Source organism: Lepidochelys kempii, chromosome 24, assembly GCF_965140285.1.
Source record: "Lepidochelys kempii isolate rLepKem1 chromosome 24, rLepKem1.hap1, whole genome shotgun sequence".
Classification (NCBI taxonomy): Eukaryota; Metazoa; Chordata; order Testudines; family Cheloniidae; genus Lepidochelys; species Lepidochelys kempii.
In genome coordinates this window covers 5,567,910-5,590,527 of record NC_136403.1, presented here as the reverse complement: position 1 = coordinate 5,590,527, position 22,618 = coordinate 5,567,910, and the positions used below count along the sequence as shown (strand labels likewise).

At 53.4% G+C, this 22,618-nt stretch overlaps 1 protein-coding gene across 1 annotated transcript; it reads right to left on the bottom strand.

Moving 5' to 3' along the window:
- Positions 1 to 404: 404 nt before the first annotated feature.
- ANKRD35 (ankyrin repeat domain 35) lies at positions 405 to 21,658 on the bottom strand. Its single transcript, XM_073323490.2, has 14 exons — positions 21,620 to 21,658; positions 16,774 to 16,904; positions 13,720 to 13,808; positions 12,312 to 12,376; positions 10,836 to 10,893; positions 9,599 to 9,669; positions 9,275 to 9,381; positions 8,380 to 8,564; positions 6,915 to 6,997; positions 4,299 to 6,137; positions 3,768 to 4,211; positions 1,993 to 2,082; positions 1,429 to 1,494; positions 405 to 504 (listed from the first exon to the last, which is right to left on the bottom strand). The coding sequence occupies exons 1-14, from the start codon at positions 21,656 to 21,658 to the stop codon at positions 442 to 444; spliced, it is 3,330 nt and encodes a 1,109-aa protein (XP_073179591.1). The 3' UTR covers positions 405 to 441.
- Between the last annotated feature and the right edge of the window lie 960 nt (positions 21,659 to 22,618).

Sequence of the window (22,618 nt, the reverse complement as noted above, 5' to 3'; positions counted from 1 at the left end):
TGTATCTTGCCATAATCTTCAATCACCACCCTCTCCCCGAAGCAGTGACGGGGAAAGGGCCTGGAGCTGCATGAATGTTGCCAGCTCCAAGGCTGGGGTAGGTAGGGAGGTGGGTGCTGCTGTTGTACTGAGGTCTGTGCCTTTAAGGGCTGAGCTTCCCAGCCAGAAGATCTCTTGCCAGCACCCGACCTGCTGAGTGATCACTAAGCATCCCAGCTGTTACTTAAAGTCTTTCAGCTGGATGGTTTGTATGAAAGCAGCACCCAAAACCGAAGCTCAGATGCTACGGTGATGGGGACCTTACGGGGACCTTCGATGAGACCAAGCAGAACTGCGCCTTCTCTGAAGCAAAGGGGGAAAAGAAAAGAGGCAGACAGATGGACAGCCACACTCACTTGCAAAGAAGAAAGATCCTAGTTCCCGGGAAGCGGAGGGCAAAGCTCATTCCTCTTTCGCCCTCAGGATTCGGAGCAGCATCGAGTGAACTTCTTCATCCATGAACCCCTGAGCCGGAAGAAACCCCATCCCCTATCAGCGTGTTGTTCTCTTGTGGACCCCAAACATACAGGGGTCCACAGTCTGGCTTGAGACACGTGCCAGCAGCCCTTCCCCCCGCCCCCCCACCAGCACTGGGCTTGCCATTCTGCACCACAGCACCCCCTTGTGGAGGGCCAGTGCGTGCTTCAGCCACTGCCTCACAAGCTCTGCCGGGGGAAAGCAGTTTTCCTTTCTGCTCCAGCATCCATCCATAAGGGCCTGTCAGGCAGAGCCTCTGCTGCCAGGATCTGTCAGATCTGCACGGCCCCTGGCTCTGCCCCATCCATGCCCAGTGCTGCCCACTTTCAGGCAGCCCGCTTTCTCCCCCAGCAGAGAGACAGCTGTGGCTTGCAGGGCTACAACTTCCCCACCCGTGGCTGTGCAGTGCTGGAGACCCTGCACCCTGGCATAAGCTTGGGGAAATCTAGCCCCTTGACTGTGCGAGGCACCTCCCGATCAGCCCCGTGCACTGTGATCCGCCATGCGGGTTGGGTTGCTCCGGATGCTGGAGCCAGAAATAGGACTCAGGACTCCCAATCCAGTGCTCTAACCACTAACCGCTCCCTTCCAACCACTCCCCTCACTTCCAGAGCTGGGGTTGACTACCAGTTCCCCCTCGTCTAACCACCAGCCACCACTCCCCTCCGAGAGCTGAGATTAAAACTCAGGCATCCTGACTCCCAGGCCCCGCTGTTCCAGCCCACAGTACCTCCTCCGTGCTACGAGTCTAAAGCACTCAAGCCAGTTATCGCAGAGTTCAGTGAGAACCTTTTAAGCTTCTTGTGGAGAATCACCTAATGGTTATGGGAACCAGTAGGAGCAGAAATTTATTGAAATCTACCTGAAGCCACACAAGCCTTAGCACCAACCCAGACTGTCTGAGGTTTGTACCTGGGCTGCATTGAGCAGATGGGTTCTGTAGATAGTAACAATCTCCTGGTGATTTTTTTCCTTAACCTGGGAAAACAAAAATATATCGTGCTGGTGAGTTTCAATCTGCCAGCAGGTGTTTGTATTTCTATTATGGTAGCACCCCAGAAGAGATCAGAGACCCATTATGCCAGAAGCTGCATGTGCACAGGGTAAGAAAAAGTCCCTACCTCCAACTGCTTACAAATGAAATAGACAAATGGTGAGAGGGGAAACTGAGGCACAGAGAGGGACTTGCTCCAGGTCGCATAGGAGGTCAGTGGCGGAGCCAGGTCACCTGAGTCCCAGTTCAGAGCAGCTATCCACTAATCACGCTGCCTCTCAGACCTATAAATAGCACCCTGAATGCAATCCGGATGGATGAACTTTGCAATCTGAATGACTATTGTGCTGGGTATTAGTAGGTTGCACAGCCCAGGTGAACCGGCACCTCCCATGGTAAAAACGCCCACAGTCACCTGGCCTGGAGAGCAGACACCGTGTGTTCAGAGCATTCCTATAGCGGCAGGGCGGCATGCAACTCACCTCTAACTGCAGCCGGAGATGAGCACTCTCACTGCGGAGGGCCAGGATCTCTGCTGAAAGCTTCTCCGTCTCCTTCAGCAACTTTTTAATCTACAGTTCAACAACAGAGAATAAAGTCCTGTGGCACATTGGGTTCCGTACAGCCATCTCCTCTGCGGGCGTAAATCAGTTTTCTTCCCTCTACATCAAAGCTGCTAGGCCAATTTACACTCACTGGGGACTTGGCCCCGAGGATGTTGCAACTAACCGCTGCCCAACTAGATCTGGTCAAAAATATTTCAGCGAAACAGTTTGCTGTTGGAAAATGCAGCATTGTCAAAACTGAAACTTTTGCAGGAACGTGTCAATTTCGAAGACGGTTTTCTAGGGGGAAAAAAGTCAATCCGAATCATTTCGACTTTTGACGTTAGCACAATAGAACAAACATGTAGTTTCTGTAAAGACATTTCATTTCGAGGTGTGTGTCAATTCATTTCATGTAGACTTTTCTCTTAGATGAAACTATGAAAATGAATATCCTATATTTAGGTACGATACGTATTTGATCTGATCCAATCATATTTTCATCTAATATGAAAGTCAAACCAACGTGGATCAAACTGATAGCCAAAATGAAATATCTTTATCCGACTGAAATGAAACGTTCTGACATTATTGAAACAAAACAACCTGATGCTTCCAAATTGAATGTTTTACAGAATTTTCCATTTCATGGGAGATGCCAGTTTCTGACCCCCAACCCTTTTCATCTGTAGCTCCTGACACTGTGCTCCTGGCCCTCGTTGCTTTTTAATGGGTGATTCAGGGAACTAGGGCTGGGATAGACACTAATCATGGGCTCTGAATCCAGCCTGGTTCGGGAACGACTGACAGCTGTTCCCATAGGGTGGCGAGTCAGAAGCTCCTGTGTGAAATGGGGTTGGTGAGTCTCAGGCCAGTTTCTGCTGAAAATCCCGTAAAATTTACAGGGATGATCCAAATTGCTAAGGCTTGTAATAAGAGGGCTCTATTCAGATAAATAGTTATTAGCTATGGTGCCGGATTGTTCCTGGGGCTGGTAGGATCAATGAAAACTTGAGCATGTTCTGGGCATCTCTACATACCAGCTCGTGACCCCCCGCCTTCTCCACTTCTAGTGCCTTGGGCCAATACTGCAGAACACTGCAGGGCCTGATTCTCAGTTGTACTATCTTTTACACTGCAGGGCACCTGAAAATCAGGCCCTTGGTATTTTCAATGAGGGTGAAACCCCCTGGTGACAGGACAATGTTCCAGTGTGAGTTAACAGTCGGACCCTGAGCATTGCTTCCAGAGCTGGAGAACATTGAAAGGACCATGGCATGAGACCCTCAAAGCCGACTAGGAGATTCAGGCACGTTGGGTGTCCAAACCCCCCTTTGAAAATCTCAACCAACAGCATCGCAAGGCTGATTTCTGCCCTGGGAGCAACAGCTGTAAGCCCCACGGAAGCTGGACATGCAAGTCCAGGGACTTGCTGTGGGATGTCGTGCCAGGGAAGCAGGTGATCCTGCTGAGAAGGCAGCTTTGGAGTATGTGGAGACACCATCACCCTCAGTCCTTTCCTCTTACACCTATAGGCTGGTGTAAGTCAGCATAGCTCCATTGAAGACAATGAAACTACCCTGATTTATACCAGCTGAAGATCTCAGCCACCATCAAAGTCAATGGGAGTCTTTCTGTTGGTTCAGTGGGTGCTGTGTCCTGCCCTACATTAATAGGCCTCTGGCCAGCTCCAGACGTCTGTGTGGCCTTACCTTCCCTTCTTTGTCCTGGCAGGTCTTGGAGAGCTCCTCCACCTTCTTGTTCAGCTTCTGGATGGTTCTCTCCAGCTGCTCCGACTTCCCCCTCAGCTCTCCTATTTCCTTCTCCTGCTCCGCCACCTTGGCCAGCAGGTCCTTGTTCTTATGCTTCTCTGCAGCCAGGGCCTCCTCTCGCTGGGCGCACTTCCCCCTCACCTCCTCGTGCTTCTCCTGAAGGGCTCGCAGCTCCTCTTCCAGAGCCTGAGTCCGGAGTGCCAGGGAGCTCCAGGCCTTCTCGTGCATCCGCAGGGTCTCCTCCTCCTCCGAGCACAGCTCTGCCACCTTCACGGGCAGTCGGTCAAGCATCTGCTTCAGCTTGGTCACATCATGGCTTTCACCTCCCAGGGTGGCCTGAGCTGCCTCGAGCTCCTCCTTCAGCTCCCACAGATCTCTCTCCAGCTCATTCACCCATCGCCAGGGCTCAAGCACCAGCTCTCCTCCCACGATCTCCAAGGTCTCGGACGCTTCCTGACCAAGGGCCTGGACACTGTTGCTTTGAGGGCTTTTCTCACCCCCCACGGAGGTGTCAATAGCCTCGCTCTGCATGGCGGGAGCCTGGTCGCCCCCGAGCACCTGGCTCTCCTCTTCTATCTCCGACACCAGCTGCAGGGCCTCGTTGTGCTTCTTCACCAGGTTGTCCAGTTTCCAGTGCAGCTCCTCCAAGATGCAGGTGCTTAGGCTCTGGCTTCCCATGCTGTTGGCCTCTCCCATCATCTGCTTGAGGAAGCTGTCCCTCAGCACCACCATCTCCCTCTTCTGGGTCTCTAGCCTTAGCCTCAGCTTCTTGGTCTCTTCCTTCTCAGCTGAGAGCTCCTGGGACAAGGCGGCCACTCTCTGCCTCAGCTCCTCCACCAGGCCCTGCGCCTCTCCTCGGGGGGACCCCTCCTTCTGGTGCTGCCAGAGACGCTGGAGCTCATCCTGCAGCTTCTCCCTCTCCTGGCCCAGCTGGGCCAGCTCGTTCATGAGGCTGCCATTGTTCTGTCTGAGGTCTGACAGCTCTTTCTCTAGGTCAGAGCTTCTCCTCCTGGCCTGGCCCTTCGTTTCCACAGAATCGTTCCTCAGCCTAGGTCTGGGTTGCCCATGGGGGCCATCTTGGATCTGGTTCTTTTCCATCCTGCCCTTCTCCAGCTCCTCCAGGGATTGAGGTTGCCTCAGTGGGGACTCTGCCTCATCTCTGAAGACGTTGTTCTCTTCCTCACGCTGCTCCAGGCCATTTCTCAGCTCCTGGAGCTGGGAAGCCACCATGCCATTTACTAAGACCCCTGACTCCTGCTTGCTCTGAGGGGCCGAGATGGCTTCCTGAAGAGGCCTGGCTTTCTCCAGGAGGCTGAAGTTGGCCTCATCCATCTTGGCCAGAGCACGTTCTAAGCCCACCACCATCTTCTCCCAAGAGGCCACGCTCTTTCTGATGGCTTCTGATGGCACCGCCTCGAGGTGAAGTTTACCTCTGAGGGTCTCCTCTGCCTCCCTCTTCAGATCCTTGTTTTCGGCAAGGACCGCAGCCTTCTCCTCCTGTGCTCTGGCAGCCGCCTCCCTCATCCATGACAGGAATTGGCCTAGCTCAGTGCAGAGAGTGACTCTGGGCCCTCTCGGATCCACCTCCTGCCTTCCCGCCTTCTGCCTTTCTCCCTGCTGCTTTCCCAGCAGCCCGCGCAGCCGTTGGTTGTCGCCGTCAAGCTCAGCAACACGAGCCTGCAGCTGCTCCAGCGCCTCATCCTGGGCCCGCTTCTTGGCCTCGTAGACGGCGATCACCGCCCTCATGTTCTCCAGATGGCCTTCGAACTCCACCACCCTCTTTGCCGCGCTCTCCTTCTCCTCCAGGGCCGTGGCCACTTCGGCCTGGAGCCGCATCAACTCCTCCTGATGGCATCTCTTCTCCTCCTCTTCCTCCTCCCCCGGCCACTGTATCCAGTCTTCCTTCACTGCTACGTTCTGGCCTCCTGCCTCTTGCTGTCTCTTCTTCAACTCTTGCACTTGCTCAGCCAAAAGGTTCAGGTAATAGTCCTCTTCTGTGGTGTCCCGGCTGTACCGGCGGCTCAGCACCCGCCTGCCCTCATCTGCCCTCTCCGGCAACAGCTGGCTTATCTCCTGCACCTGGTCCCAGATCCTCTCCTTCATCACCTTGCACCCCTCCGCCAGGGCATCACACTCCTTCGCCTTCCTCACCAGCTGCTCTTCCAGCTGCAGGACCTTCGTCTGCTCGTCTTCATACCGACACCTCCACTCCTCGGCGTCGAGGTCCTCTTCGTCCTCCTCAGCGTCTCTGCCTCCCTCGCTCTGCAAGTTTATGCTGCTGCCGCTGCGCTCCGGTGGCTCGGCGGTCACCTGGAACCACCACAGAACCCAACAGAAAAGATGAGCTTATTGGAGAGGCACACCGTGACCTCACACGCACGGTGGGTGCGAGGTTGCACGTCACGGAAGACGCCATTTTGCGCTTCAAAATGGCATCCCCCCCCATTGCCCAGGGCCCTGGCAGGAAAGACTTCATTAAAATGGAGTCATGCCAGCAAAAATTTGGAACCCCCTGCCCTCTAGGTACGTGCAGCACCCAGCACATTGAGGACCTTTAGGTGCTACTGTCCTATACATAACAAGGACAAAAGTCAGCCAGACACTCTCCAAGGGGATGGGTACTAGGAGGTGGAGCCTTTTCCCTTCCCAATAGACCTTAGGTCGCCAGTTCTAATCTGCTCCTTGGCTGGTAGGGACTGCAAATCACTGCTTTTGCTGGCATTCTATGTGAACCAAATTGATGGGGAAAAGGCCCAGTTCTGCCCCTTGCACCATCGTTTACACCAGTGCAGAAAACGCAAGCAGATGAGAAGAGCAGTTTTGTGCACCCATTTTGCATTGGGGTCACAGATGCTGCCAGGGGACGGCGCTGGGGAATCAAGCCCTCGGTTTCTGGCGTCGTAACAGCAGCATCATCAGGGCTGAGGCTTCTCAGCCGCCCTGATCCATTCCAACTCCCCCCCCCCCACACACCCGACCCTCCATGTGTAACCAGGGGTTGCAGAGTTCATCACTGAGTAACACACCCAAGAAGCTTCGACACACCTCCAGTCTTTCTCTGGCTGGCCCCGAAAGGGGTCTCCTCACCTGTGCATTGGTGCTTGTTTGACAGCTGGATCCATACTCTGCCAGAGGGAAAATAAAAACACTGAATGAAATTTTCAAACTCTCTGTAGCGCAGAGTGGAGAGTTGCTTTGCCCCTGGGCAGCCCCTGCCTTCTGGATCTCCCAGCTCCTCACAGGAATTCAGCAGGAAAGCAGGAATTCAGCAAGTGAGGTGGGTAATGGGTCGTCCCCATCTGACCAGTGACAACAGCTGTGACTCGGCCAAGGTCTCACAGCGAATTTGTAGCCGAGCCAAAAATAGAACCTAGGAGTCCTGACTCCCAACTTCAACCGTGGGAGCACACTCCCATCCTAGAGCTAGCTGCAAAACCCAGGAGTCCTGACTGCCAGTCCTCTGCCCTAACTACCAGGCAATACTCCTCCCCAGAGGTAGAACTAGAACCTGGGGGTTCCAACTTTCAGACCACTGCTTTAAAACAATGGACATCACCATTGGGTAAACTGAGGCACCGAGAGGGGATGTGACTTGCCCAGCATCACCCAGTAGCAGAGCCAGATCTCCTGATTCCCAGTCCTGTGAGTTCACCACAAGGCTGAATTTTCTCCCTAAATGCAAAGCTTTCTCATTATCCTCAACAAAACTTGCTGAGATTCTTTTGGAAATCTTCCGGCAGTTTATTTTTTGGCTCTGGCTCTGGTCCCCCATCCACCAGGCAGTCGCCATGGAAACCAAAGCCTAGCAAGCAGAACAAGGAAGACAAGGGTCCCCTGGATATTACATTTCGCCAGCTCCCGCCAAGCCCGATTATTGCTTTTAGAAATCAAAACCATCTGGAGAAGCTGCCAGAGGCTGGAGACCTCCTTGCAAATGAACTAAACAAACACACATTAAAAAAAAAAAAACAACAACAACAAAAAATCAATATCCTGCCCGAGCGAGGCTGGGTGTAGTCCAACCAAACGAGCCAATTAGAGGCACAAAGGGAAAAGTTGGGGGGGGGGTAACAGTTTTTGCTGCTTTCTGAGGCATTTCTGCAACTTGGAATGAAGGGAAATGCGACCTAATAACTAATAGCGGCCATGTTACCAATGGCTCGCAGCAGAGGGTCCCCTAAGCCCTTTAGAAGCATCCTCCGGGGTGGGAAATGTGTCCCGCACTCAGCATGCTTCTTGCATTAATCTTTGATAGTTGTGCCAGCCTTGCATTTTGGATCGCTCAGCCACTCCTAGACGTTCAGCTGGAAGGGACCGTTGTGATCCTGTAGATCCTCCTGCCCATCACAGGCCACAGAACCTCGCCCACCTGCGCCTGCAACAGGCCCCTGACCTCTGGCTGTGTTACTGGCCTTGTCTGATCTTGATGTGATAGAGGATCTGCCAGTTACTCTAGTTCAGTTACTCTAGTCCACATACTGCAGAGGAAGGTGACCCCCCCCGGGCCCACAATCCCTTCCTGACCCCCAAACTGGCAGCCCCTTCCCCTCACCTCTTCTATTCCTCTTCTTCAGGGCGCTGTGCAGCAGCCTCCTCAGTGGGCGGCTCTGGGACTGCAGGGCATAGTGGAGGGCGTCGTGGCCCGTCCTGTCCACCACGCTGAGGTCCGCCCCACTGCTTACCAGCAGCTTGGCTGACTCCACACTGGAGCTCTCACAGGCCAGGATCAGAGCAGTCCTGGAGGGTGGGGACGTGAGGGGGTGTCAGGGTCAGTTCTGGGGAGCCCCAAGGGCACCCCTTGCAGCCAGGCCACCTGGATAATCTGTGGGTGGCTCCCCCTCAGATGGGCCTCTCTGCTCTGGCCCACTGGAGCAGCTCCCATTTAGGGCAGCAGTTCTTAACCTTTCCTGTACAAGGCCCTCCAACCAGGGGCTGCCCCTTGTTGTCTGGCCCCGACCCCTCCCCAGGTAGTAATACAGGAAGGGCAGGCTGGCTGCAAGCGCCTGACTCCCAGCCATGACCCCCATCTCGGCTGGTCCCGGCCCCCAAGCCAGGCTGAGAAATTTTAGGGGACTCCTGTAACAACAGGCTAGTTCCCCTGAGCCAGCTGTCCCATGGACCCACAGCAGCTCCCAGAAGCAGAGGCTTCTGGGAAATTCTGAAAGGCCTTGGGGGTCACCTCGTGAAACCTGGGGACAGTGGGTAGATGACGTCCCATAATGAGACAAGAATGCCCATAATGCCCCTGGCCAACTGCCCTCCCCCCATTCCCTGATGAGAATGTCCATAATGCCCCTGGGCAACTGCCCCCCCATTCCCTGGTGAGAATGTCCATAATGCCCCTGGGCAAATGCTGCTCCCCCCCACCCCCATTTCCCAGGGGAAACCCCCCACAATGCCCCTGGTGCTAGTGCTGTTTTTATTCTCAGAGCCCAGGCAAGACTCACTTCTGGTCCTTGTCGGTGAGGTCGCCGCTGGCCCCTCTCTGGAGCAGCTGGCAGCAGATGGCCGGGTGGTTCCCCATGGCCGCTATCATCAGGGGCGTGCGTCCGTTCTGGAAGGAACGGCAGAGGCGGTTAGCGTGGCAGGCTGCGTGGAGCCCCACCCAAAGCCGGCGCGGCTTCCCAGCACTCAGCGGCCGGGAGCCGGCTCCCCGAACCCTTACAAAGGTTACGTAGCCCCTAGCCTGTGCCCTCCGCATGGGGAGCGAGTTTCACCCCTCGTGAGTGTCGTTCCACCAAGTCCTGTCCCGAAGCGGGTTTTACACTCACGTTATCGGTGACATCCAGGAAGGCCTCCTGGTCACACAGGAGCAAGACGCTGGACGCACACCCCGAGGAGGCTGCAGGGCAGGAGAAAAAGGAGCGGTCAGTGCTCGAAGGACACACCCAGCTGCTGCCACATGGAGGGGGGAACCATATGCCTATCAGCCCCGGCTGCCCAGCGCCCCAGGTACGCCCTCTCTCAAGGGCCAGTGAGGGAAGGAGTCTTCAGTCTGACCTTCGTCACTCGAGACCGCCTGAAGCTGGGGCCTTGCTCTCTGCACAGGGCGGTTCTTCAAACAAGGTGAGACCCAAGCAAGGTCATTTCTCCACATGGGTTTAAACCCGCAGGAGGGGGTGGCGGGGAGAAATCTGTTAGGACATCTCCCATGGGAAGCCCTCTCCCAGGGGATATTTACAGCTAGACTGGGCAAACCAGGCAGCATTGGCCAAAAAGGTAGACTAGAGACCGGGCACTCTAGGTTTGTTCCGTCTCCGATCGCTGGGGTCCTCTCCTTGAAGGTGAGTGTTGGGGGGAATGGCTGGAACACAATCCACTGCCCTGATCCAGCTCTTGCAGTCTGGTTCCCCACCCGCTATCTCTGCAGGGCAATAACCCGGGGACTCGGGCGGCTTGTAGGGACTGGTCTATTTTGCCCACACTCAAATCAGCCCTTGCAAGGTCCATATGACCCCTGGCTGGCTGTCACGTGATCAATGGCGATGCCCAGTGGACATGCACGGCACTGCGCATTGTCAGCATCCCATCCCTACGGTTGGACAGACAGATGGATTGAAGGGGGCTGGACAGACAGACACATGTCTGGGGATGGAGCGAGAGGTGGACAGAGGTACATCAGGGGATAGAAAGACAAGCAGGTAGATAGGACAAACAGGCAGGTTTGCACGGCAATAGACAGTCAGACACATGCAGGGATGGTGAGGTCTAGAGAGAGAAGACTCTAGGGATGCCCATGGGAGACCTGCCTCATGTCTGTCTCTCTAGCACGGCAACAAGAAGATGATCGTGATGGGAGGGAACTCGTCAGATCTCCCTGCTGGGAGACAGGGCCCCAGCCAGGTCTCAGCCCCCTCCGGCTGTCTTCAGGAGCCCAGACTCAGCCTCCCCTTGCTGATCAGCCCAGCTCCAAGCCCCTCACCCCTCAGCCCCATTAGAAGATCTGCCCTGACACACTCAGCCTTTCCCCTCGTCCGACTCAGCCTGCACCTCCAGGGACTCACTCACCGGCCCAGTGTAGGGGGGTGCGGTTCTCACCATCCACGCAGTCCTCATTGGCGCCGTGCTACGAGGAACAAATGCGGCTGTGAGGGCAGCACAAGAGAATGGCCACCTCCCCTTTGCCAATGGCCCAGGGGGCGGCTAGAGCACAGAGCCGCGGACCCACCTCCTGCTCCAGAGCAAGACCTGGCCCAGCTGACATGGGACAGCAGGAACCCTCACTTTGGGGTGAGCCAAGCAGGGCTTCCAGGTATCCAGGACAGATGATGCCCCTCAATTAAGTGGCTAAGGCACTGGCATGGGACTCCAGACACCTAGCTTCTAGCCCCAAGGCCGCCACGGACTCCCTGTGTGACCTTGAGGCAAGTCACTTTATATATATATATATATGCCTCAGTTTCCCCATCTGTAAAATGGGGTTAATGACCATTCCTCTGGCTTTGTTTAGACTCTCAATTCATTGGGGTCGGGACAGTCTTTGACTGTGTTTGTACAGCCCAGAGCACAATGGAGGCCCCACAGTGCTGCCCAGCACAGATCTGGGAAGACAGGAGATCTAGTTTCCCCATCTCCAGCACTGACTCACTGCAGAACTTCGGGCGAGCCAACCCCCACCTGTCTGAGCCTCCGCTTCCCCAGTGGTAAAGTGGGGCTAATTATCCAGGCAGCCAATGGCTTAATTCAGGAACAACTGTGCTGTCTCCCCAGCGCCTTCTCTCAGAGGATCCCAAGGTATCAGTTCATCTCGAGGGGTTTTGCTGGCTGCTTACAGGCCAAACAGCCAACAAAGTAAGTCGTCAAGCAGGAATTTGCTCACTGCCCTGAGCTAAGAGACAACGCCTGTTTCATTTCTGTCTTGCCCATTTCTACCCTGTCACCTCTAGACTGAAACTCCCCAGCCACACCTTACCATGCAGGAGGGAAATGATGAGCCCCAGAGCAGCTCAAATGCCAGGAGACGGGGCACAGCCACTGCTGGGCTGGGTTAGGGCATGGTAGCCTCATGGGATGCCACCCACAGAGCCAGGAGGAGTCTGGGGCCTAGTTTCTGATTTCTGGTTTTGCTGGGGGAAATGCAGACCAGCTCCCTCTACATCTGGGGTTACTCTGGATCAATAGTGGGGTAATGGAGAGTAGAAATTGCACCTGTGCATGCCGGGCTCTGAAGGGGACCCTCCATTTTCCACCCCCGCTAGAACCCAGGCGTCCTGATTCCCAGTCCCCCCCTGCTCTAACCACTAGACCCATAGACCAGATAGCCCATCTTTTCTTAAAGGAGAACCCAAGAGGTCCTGGCCCCTGATCCAACCAGCAGACCCCGCTGCTGCGTCCTACAGACCCTGTCAGTGAACGTGAAGCGAGTCTGTATGGAAATCAGACGGATCCTGTGGCTGTCCAACTGATGGCTTGAGACCCCCGCCGGGAACACCCCAGTGCCCAGCCCGGAGCAGGGTGGCAGGGAGGGGCATTTGTCATCTTTACCTGCAGAAGAACCTTCACGCACTGAGGCTGGCAGGCGATGGTGGCGAGGTGCAACGCCGTGCTGCCTGGGGAGAAGAGCAAAGGGAGAGGATCACGTCTCGGGAACAGAGAGCTGAGCCCCACCTGGAGCTGGGGGGGTCTGTGGCTCGCTGTGGGTGCATGGAGCAGGGGTGAAAATAGCGTAACCTCTCCCGGGGAGGGGGGAAGCCAATCAGCCCCTAGATTCATCTCAGGGCTCAACATGCCGGCTGTATGTTGAGCCCTGAGATGAGTCCAGGGATCCTGATTGTGGGGGGCAGGTTCGGGACATGCCTAGGGGCAGTGCCAGGGTCTGCGGTGGCACCAGGCATGTGGCTGGCTGGGGCTGGCTCACCTGCTCAGGGTCTCACTGGTTATCATAGGTGGGGTGGGGAAGGAATTATCCCCCCGGCTCAGATCGGCAGGGACCATGGGGCATGGAGGTTGCCTCCTTTACAGTGTGTAGGTGCCAGAATTATCTGGGTGTACCTCACTTCATCAGTTCCCTGCCACTGCAGGGACCCCGGGCCCTCCTGTTCTCTGTCTGTGGCACAGAACAGCCTGGTCTCATTAACTTTGGTCTCATTTCAGATGCTGTGCTGGGTGTGCAGTGCTGGGTGGTGCTGGTGGCCTGTGATACGCAGGAGGACAGACAAGATGATCTAATGGTCCTTCTGGCCTTAAACTTGGTGACTCCTGTGGCAGGTGCTGGACCCAAAGGCCATTGGAGGCCATGGAAAGACGACTCCCCCAGGCTTTCGATCAGGCCCTGAGAAGGCACCTGCATTCCAGCTGGGTGAGCGGGCGTCTCAGCAACGGAAAAGTCATTCCGACAGAATATGGCCAAGGACAGGAGCAGCGACTATGGTGACACAAACCAGAGCAAGGACAAGGGCTACTAATTTTCACACTAAGAGAGGGAGACAATTTAGCTAATCTGGTCTGACAGTATGCAGGAAATGTGATAAGACCAACCGCTGGTCTGTTCCAGCATGGCAAGAGTTAATATCCTCTTGTTATTATCTGTTTTGCAGTAGCACTTAGTCCCGAACCAGGACCCCAGGGCTAGATGGCCCATTGATGTGTTCCAGTGAGGCAGAAGGTGGGATACCAGCCAAGGGGCTGGGCCCAAAGCCCACTGAAGTCACTGATTTCAGTCAGCTCTGGACCAAGCACCCCATGGACCACTGGGCAGGAGCTGGGTCTCCAGCCTACCGGGACTATTTATCTGTATGGGCTGGGCAGGAAGCATGATGCTGGATTGGAGGGGCCAGTGATCTGAGTTGGCCTGCCAGAGGGCAGGATGGCTATTAGCCTAGATGGAGCATCGGTCCAGGCCAGTCCTGCACTCTCTGCTCCTCTGCCAAGCCAGGGAAAACCCTACACGTACCGTCATCATTCTTCTCATTGACTTCGGCCCCATGAGACAGCAGGATGGTCAGGCACTCGGTGAGCCCTTTGGAAGCTGCCAGATGGAACCTGCAAAGAGGCGAAGAGCCAAGACTCATTGCAGGCCCGGCGTGAAACTCACCAAGTGACCTGTATTCTTGGAGGGCAGTGAACTTTCCACCCTAAAGCCATTGTCAGAGAATAACTCCAGCTTGCTTCCTGGAGAGGACCATGGGAGAATCCCTGATGTGTCTAATGGCTAGAGCAGAGATAAGGCAGCCAGGACTCCTGGATTCTATTCCTAGCTCCAGGAAGGGGGTGGGATCTAGTTGGTTAGAGCCAGGAACAGGATGCCTGGTTTCTATTCCTGGCAGGGGAGCATGAACTACTTTGATTAGACCAGGAATGAAGAGCCAGGTCTCTGGGTACTATTCTTAGCTCTGGAAGGGGAGCGTAAGCAAGTGGTCGGAGCAGGGAATGAGGTGCCAGGACTCCTTGGTTCTATTCCTAGATCTAATGCCCCTACTCTACTTGCACTATATTGATGACATCTTCGTCATCTGGACCCATGGAAAAGAAGCCCTTGAGGAATTCCACCATGATTTCAACAATTTCCATCCCACCATCAACCTCAGCCTGGACCAGTCCACACAAGAGGTCCACTTCCTGGACACTACGGTGCTCATAAGTGATGGTCACATAAACACCACCCTATACCGGAAACCTACTGATCACTATTTCTACCTACATGCCTCCCGCTTTCACCCAGATCACACCACACGATCCATTGTCTACAGCCAAGCTCTACGATACAACCGCATTTGCTGCAACCCCTCAGACAGAGATAAACACCTACAAGATCTCTATCAAGCGTTCTTACAACTACAATACCCACCTGCTGAAGTGAAGAAACAGATTGACAGAGACAGAAGAGTTCCCAGAAGTCACCTACTACAGGACAGGCCCAACAAAGATAATAACAGAACGTCGCTAGCCATCACCTTCAGCCCCCAACTAAAACCTCTCCAACGTATCATCAAGGATCTACAACCTATCCTGAAGGATGACCCATCACTCTCACAGATCTTGGGAGACAGGCCAGTCCTTGCTTACAGACAGCCCCCCAACCTGAAGCAAATACTCACCAGCAACCACACACCACATCACAGAACCACTAACCCAGGAATCTGTCCTTGCAACAAAGCCTGTTGCCAACTGTGTCCGCATATCTATTCAGGGGACACCATCACAGGGCCTAATCACATCAGCCACACTATCAGAGGGTCGTTCACCTGCACATCTACCAATGTGATATATGCCATCATGTGCCAGCAATGCCCCTCTGCCATGTACGTTGGTCAAACTGGACACTCTCTACATAAAAGAATAAATGGACACAAATCAGAGGTCAAGAATTATAACATTCATAAACCAGTCGGAGAACTCTTCAATCTCTCTGGTCACTCGATTACAGACCTAAAAGTCGCAATATTACAACAAAAAGACTTCAAAGACAGACTCCAACGAGAGACTGCTGAATTGGAATTAATTTGCAAACTGGATACAATTAACTTAGGCTTGAATAGAGACTGGGAGTGGATGGGTCATTACACAAAGTAAAACTATTTCCCCATGTTTATTCCCCCCCACCACCACTTTTCCTCAGACATTCTTGTCAACTGCTGGAAATGGCCCACCCTGATTACCACTACAAAAGATTTTCTTCCCCACACCCCCACTCTCCTGCTGGTATTAGCTCATCTTAAGTGATCACTCTCCTCACAGTGTGTATGGTAACACCCATTGTTTCATGTTCTCTGTGTATATAAATCTCCCCAATGTATTTTCCACTGAATGCATCCGATGAAGTGAGCTGTAGCTCACGAAAGCTTATGCTCAAATAAATTGGTTAGTCTCTAAGGTGCCACAAGTCCTCCTTTTCTTTTTGCGAATACAGACTAACACGGCTGCTCTGAAACCATTCCTAGATCTAGTTAGTACATATGTCACCATGTACTAACTAAGTCATGTCTATGCAGCCTTTGGTAGGTGAAGGGGTTACTCATAATAATGCTGCTCATCATTTGATGCGCTCTCAACCAGTACCAGCTGCACAACCGGCAGGCCATCTGGTTCTGCAGCGCATTGCTCAGGTTAATCTGTGGGCACGTGCTGTAAGATAGGGACAGTCATATCCTGTACTTCAGGGCATCAGCGGCTCAGGAAGGAACGGTCTGCTACCATGTGCTGCATTGCACAATTAGCCAGATGCGTTATGGGGATTTCGTTCCCCACCCCCCAGCCTTCAACGCATCTCTGTTAGGGGCAGGATGCAGGAATAGCTGGACCAATGGTCTGGACTGGAGACAGCTGGCTAGATGAGATCAAAGCTTTGCTCTGGAACAGTAGGAGGGAGGGAAACCAGACCTCATGCTCTAGTTATTCTTCCTCTTTTTAAAATCCAGAAGCAACTTGAGGCCCCAGCTGAGATCAGGGCCCCAATGTGCTAAGTGCTGTACAGACACAGAGCAAGAGTCCCTGCCCTGAAGAGCTTAGACTCTAAATAGACCAGACAGACAAAGGGTGAGAGAAAGGATTGTTTTTCCCATTTTACAGGTGGGGAAACTGAGGCACAGAGAGCAGCCGTGACTTGCCCAAGGTCAATGGCAGAGCTACGTCTCCTGAGTCCCAAACCAATGCCTTGGCCACAAGACCACCCTACTTGTCAACGGGCAGGTGTGCTATGCCAGGAGGTGGGGATGCTGGACTGGATTGGCCAATGGGCTGTGCTGGAATAGGAAGATGGGGGTGGGAGGGATGTTTGGCCCGATGGGCCAGTGTTATGATCTGGTGCATGAAGCAAATCCTATGTCCCGATCTTAAAGTGACATTCAATTGGTAGGAAGATGTGACTGGAAGGGAGCTGGGCTTTGTCCTGGCTTGGTGGGAATTAACTGCCCAGCAGCTATGCCTGAGCACCAGCCTTTGTGGTAGGGTTAGAAACAGAAAACCAGCTGGGTTAGCAGGAGGGAAGAGGACAGGAAAACTTACGTACGCAGATTGGCCCAGGGCGTTGAGCTTGGTGGGTCTCGCTGTCTTTCTGGAAGCCAGGACAGAAACTCTGCCCACATCCCCCTTCTCGACGGCTTCGAAAAGCTTCTGGTCGTGTTTGTTCCAGCTCTCGACCTGATTCAAAGAGAGCGTCACGGAGAAAGTGAGAGTGGGCAGGGCTGGAGGATGCACCGCAGCTAGAGGGGGCAGCATGGCCAAACAGAGCCAGGGCTCCCGCGGGCTAAGCATAGGTCTTGGAGCCAGGAGTCCTGAGTTCTAATCCCATGGCTGCCAGGGATTCACTCTACATGCCTGGGCAGCCCACACCACCTCTGCGTGCAGAATGGCTGAGCAAAGGCAGTACGGCCTAAACAGAGGATTGGGAGCAAGGTGGCCCGAGTTCTAAACCCACTGTTATCACCTACTCACTGAGTATGTCTACACGGGAGTTTTTACCTCCAGTGAGTTGATTGCAAAGTAACTCGAGGGCGTCACCAAGCTTGTGAAGGCTCGTCCGGACACTCGCCCAACCATCTGTGGCTTTCCTTAGGGATTAATCTAGAGCAAACCACAGATATGTGAGGAGTGCCCAGGCCAGTTTCTACAAAAGCCAAGCCCTCTAACCTGGGACAACCCATCTCTTCCTTTGTGCCTCAGTTTCCTGCTCTCCCAAAGGGAGCTAATAATGCAGAGCAGACTGACAGGTTCATTAGCTTTCAAGTCACTAGCTATAATTCCTGAGCGTGTGATGCACAAAGAAAACATGGTGCCTTTACACACCACCTTTCACCTGTGCTACAAACTGCATGATGGTGAACTCCGAGCCCACCTCCATTGATCCTGCTTGTGAGTCACCTAGAATGGAATCGACATGAACAACTGGGATCCAGTTGTCTATTTATAGCTGCATGCTTGTCATCATGACTGCCATTCCCTAGGGGTTTATTAGTGATAATTAGGGACCTACCGAATTCACGGCCATGAAAAATGCGTCACGGACAGCGAAATCTGGTCTCCCCCGTGAAATTGGGTCTTTTGTGTACTTTTATCTTACACTATACAGATTTCATGGGGGGCAAAACGAGTGTTTCTCAAACTGGGGGTTCTGACCCAAAAGGGGATCATGGGAGAGTTGCAAGGTTATTGTAGGGGGGGTCATGGTATTGCCACCCTTACTTCTGGGCTGCTTTCAGAATTGGGTGGTCGGAGAGCAGCGACTGCTGGCCGGGAACCCAGCCCTGAAGGCAGAGCCGCCACCAGCCGCAGGGCAGAAAGAAGGGTGGCAATATCGTGACACCCCTACAACAACATTGTAATCTCTGTCCCCTGCCCACACACACACACACACACACACACACACACAAAATAGCCTTTCGGGTCAGGACCCCTACAATGACAACACCCCGACATTTCAGATTTAAATATCCGAAATCATGACATTTATGATTTTTAAATTCCTATGACTGTGAAATTGACCAAAACGGACCATGAACTGGGTAGGGCCCTAGTGATAATAGCTGGTCCCTATGGCTAAATGTCATGTTTCTTATTCGAGACATGCTTAATCAGGAAAGCTGCCGGATATCCTAATGACAGGGAAGGGCAATGGCAACTGTAGAATCAGGTCAGCATTACACACGGGTTTAGGGAGTGCTGAGTGGTTAAGTGGGTGTTTAACCAGCTGCTAAAGAGACATGACACAAGAAGTTCTGGTGTATTAATTAATAGAGGAATTGCCCGAACGAGTATTAAAAGAAAAGAGAGAAGGATCAGATCAAAAAAAGACCAAATGCAGTGAGTTGTATTAAATTGGTCCAGAATTGTATATAATTCAAGACATAAGATGGAGAAACAAGTGTGGTCTAATGGGCTGAGCTCAGCAGCAAGAACCAGATGCTTTGTGCCTCAGTTTCCCCACTGGGTGAAATGTGACAGCAATACTCGCCTTCCTTTGTAAAGGGCTTTGAGATTTATAGATGAAAAGCTGCTAGAGAAGAGCTAGATTTTTTTTAAAATCATCATCTGTGGTCTCGGGCAAGTCATTTCCTCACTTTGTGACTCAGTTTCCCCATCTACTTAACTCCCTCACAGACAACTTTGGCCTGGGGGGTGAAAACACAGGGATAAATTAAGCCATAGGAGAGCAGATGGGAGCCAATCCATTGGAGTTGCATCTGTTTACACCAGGGCTTCGATTTGGCTCCAAGGCTGGATTTTTTTAAACTATCAGAAATCTATCTGACGTACTCATATGGCCCACACCACCATAGTATCTGAGCACCTCGCAGTATTTAATGCATTTATCCTCATAGCCTTCCTGCCTCATACAGGGTGAGTATCGTCCCCATTGCACAGAGGGGAAACTGAGGCACAAAGAGACTGAATGACTTGCCCAAGTCACATAGGGCAGCTGTGGCAGAGCCAGGCATGACCCCTGGGTCTTTACACCCTAATCATTGCACAAGCATGGAGTATTAATGAACCCGCAGAACCTGAGCGTTGGGTAGCTGGTGATTAACATTCCACACCCACCTATACACCCTGAGCGTGTGTGTGTGTGTGTGTGTGTTATTACACAAGGACTACACACCCCATGATTGCTCATATCCTAATTACCCTGTGTCCTAGACAAGGGCTGCAGTGGGAAAATAACCACGTGGTGGGATGCCTGGTCAGAGTGTACGAGCGGGGAATGGGATCTAGTTGCCTGCTCTGTTTGTTTCTTGCATGCAATGTAATTGTAGCCCTGTGGGTCCCAGGATATTAGCAAGACAAGGTAAAAGATATTAGCTTTCCCACCTTGTCTCTCGACAGTCAAGAGAAGCCAAGCAATTGTTTGTTTGTTTTCCTGGGCACATGAGTGCAGTCTAGTGGTTCCATACCTTGGAGGGAGTGTGATCCAATGGTTAGAGTGGGAACAGGACTCCTGGGTTCCATTCCCAGCTCTTGAAAGACGCGTGGCCTAATGGTCAGAGCAGGACTGTCTGGTTGTGACTTTTTTAGTGCATAACATTGGACATCAGGACTCCTGGGTTCCATGCCTACCACATCCACTTACTCATCCCTTCACTTCTGTGTTCCTCAGTTTCCCTCTCTGGAAAATGAAGACAATAATGCTTCCCTACCCCCTACAACTAATGAGTGGTTGTAGAGAACTTTGAGGTTCTCCGATGAACAATACCATAGACATGCAAATTATTATCACCAACCTTCTATTAACATGGCATTTGGTAAATTGGGCCTACACTAATTAACTGTAAAAAATCCTTGGCCACATGGATCTTCACAGCAACAGCAGGGATAGAACTCAGATCCTCCCGCTCCCAGGAGCATCCCCCTACCACTTTAGGTGAAGGATAATATCCCTTAAGTTTTTGGCAGTATAGGGCCCATGACACACAGTTCCAATTCCAACCAGCAGAGGGCAGGCATGTGCATAGTGTGGAGGGGTGTCATTACACTATACCTATCTGCAAAGAAGTTTGGGATCCTTCAGGATGATATAAAAGGAAATGCTTATTAATTGGTTATTCGCTACTATGGAGCATATTAAAGAGATGGGACCATAGGGCCAACACATCTGTCCTTGATACAGATGTGCAGCACCCAATACTTATTAACAGGCAAGTGACTGGAGATCCCCCGTGGACCCTGCAGTCCCTCATTGCACTGCTGGGTACAGGAGCCACAAGGCAAAGGTTCTAGGGTAACTTCTCCCAAGGGTGGGAGGCAGAGACCACTGAGTCCTCAACGGGATCTTTACAGCTGCACATCCCCACTCCCCTGGGGGCTGGCCCCTGGCTTCTGTACCAAGCCCGGGAACACCCTGGACATGCAACAGCCCCTGGCTGACTGAGTAATTAACCCACTCCGCCATTCCGGTTTGTCAGGCCCGGATGCTGCCTCCCTGGGCTCCCGTTGCCAAATCCAGATCGCTGCATGCAATGCAGAGCGAAGACAGGCTGGGAACTGCATGGCATTCACCCCATGGGCAGGAGGGGCCGAGGCTTGGGGGCGACAGTGAACAAAAGGAGAGAGACTCCGTGCAGAGAGATTTCTGGTTTGATCCGCTTCCCAGTGGCCCCCTAGCAAAGGGTGACAGGCTCCAAGGGCCTCACTAGCGGCTCTGAGCCCTTGATTTTGGGGGCACCAGCCCAGCTGGCTGCTCTGAACCCTCAAATGCTGGCCAAGGTCACACCAGGGGTCTGGAACAGAGCTGCGAATTGAAGTGGGACCTGCGAAGTTCCGAGCTAGCGCTCTGACCGTTGGACTGTCCTGCCTCTCCCATCACCCCCACTCCCAAACACGGGCCGCAGAGTCAGCTCCAGCCTGTAGGACCCTCACCCTGCAGTCCAGGGGCAGAAGGGCAGGGCTGTGAAATGCTGTCCCCAAGGGCTAGCTCCGTAAGGGACTGCTGGTGAGGCCAGAGCACAGCACTCTTTCCACCCCATACAGTGGCACAGGGCTACGGTCAGAGACTAGTGCAGGGGCTGTCGGTCTTTGGCCACCCTGAGAGTCCCCTCTTCCCAGCAAGCTGAGCACCCCTGCTTGCTTAGCAACATGGGGACAGCACGGGGGGCAGAACCCTTAACACCTGGGGGGTGCGATGGTCACTTGGAGAACCTGTAAAATAGCATATGCATCGTACGGGGCTATTGCCAAGGAGGGCAACGTAGGTAAAGGGCTATTCGTATGGGGGCACTCCTCCCATAGACTACTGCAGGACAGGGCTCTTCTGTAGCACATGGTAATGTTCCTTTCTTAGGGCCTTACCCCCTCCACTGGGCTCAGATCCCCCACCTCACCGGCCAGCTCAGCACAAGAGGAAGATCTCGGCGAGGCTCACTCACCGCAACCTGCGAGGTGGAACAGGAGAACATCTTCTTCATGGTGCCCACCGTCCCGCTCCGGGGTGCCTCCACGCCAGCAAAAAACCAACCAGCACCAGGGCGAGCGCCGGGCTCACACCATCCCCAAGCTGCACCACTCGCTTGTCAAGACAGGGGCCCGAGAGAGCGGGCCGGGGTCCCCGGCGTTGAGGAGGGCCAGGTGAGGACGGCCATGGACCAGCGCCCCAGAGGGACTCAGCACCAGCTGCTGAGCAGGTAATTGCTGTCAAAGGGAAGAGGCGTGTTGCATCTGGGGAGCGTTTGAAGCTAATCCTTCTGCCTCAAGGGCCAGTCTCGTTCCCCGCCCCTCGCCGCCTCCTGCACACCTGCTGATGGCTCAGACTCAGCCTGGGCTTGCCCAAGATCTGATCTCCGAGAGCGTTTGTTGCTGGGTTTAATGGAGAGACGTTTTCTGCCATGCCACCAGCTCCATTAGAGATGCCGGTTAGTGTCAGGGTCTGACGGAGGCACCAGGACCACGAGCCAGAGTTCGCATTCTTCGTTAAGCAGAGCCCAGCAGGGCACGATCCACGGACGATGGGCAGGGGAACAACACATGAGAGGACACAGGTCAAACTTCCAAGCCAATGAACTCCCCTGCCTCTATTTGACCTGCTTGGACATCACAGAGGAGGCTTGGTGGGCTCTGTAGAGATTAGACATGGTTTTGTTAAAACACCCAAAACATATACGGGCTCCATACAACCTGTACCCGGAGATACACTCATACACACAGGCATACACCCATTCCCCCTTGACACACACATATACCCTGACTAGCGCTGGTTGGGAGTTTTTTGTGAACATGCCGATTCATCTAAACTGAAACTTTTCGGGAAACAGGGTCAATTTCAGGGCTGGGCCAGGAGCCTTGCTCATGGAATAATCCACCAGCAGAGGGCAGCACCCCCACGCAAGAGGTAGACAGGCAGATTGGGAACCCAAGTTCCATATTTATCT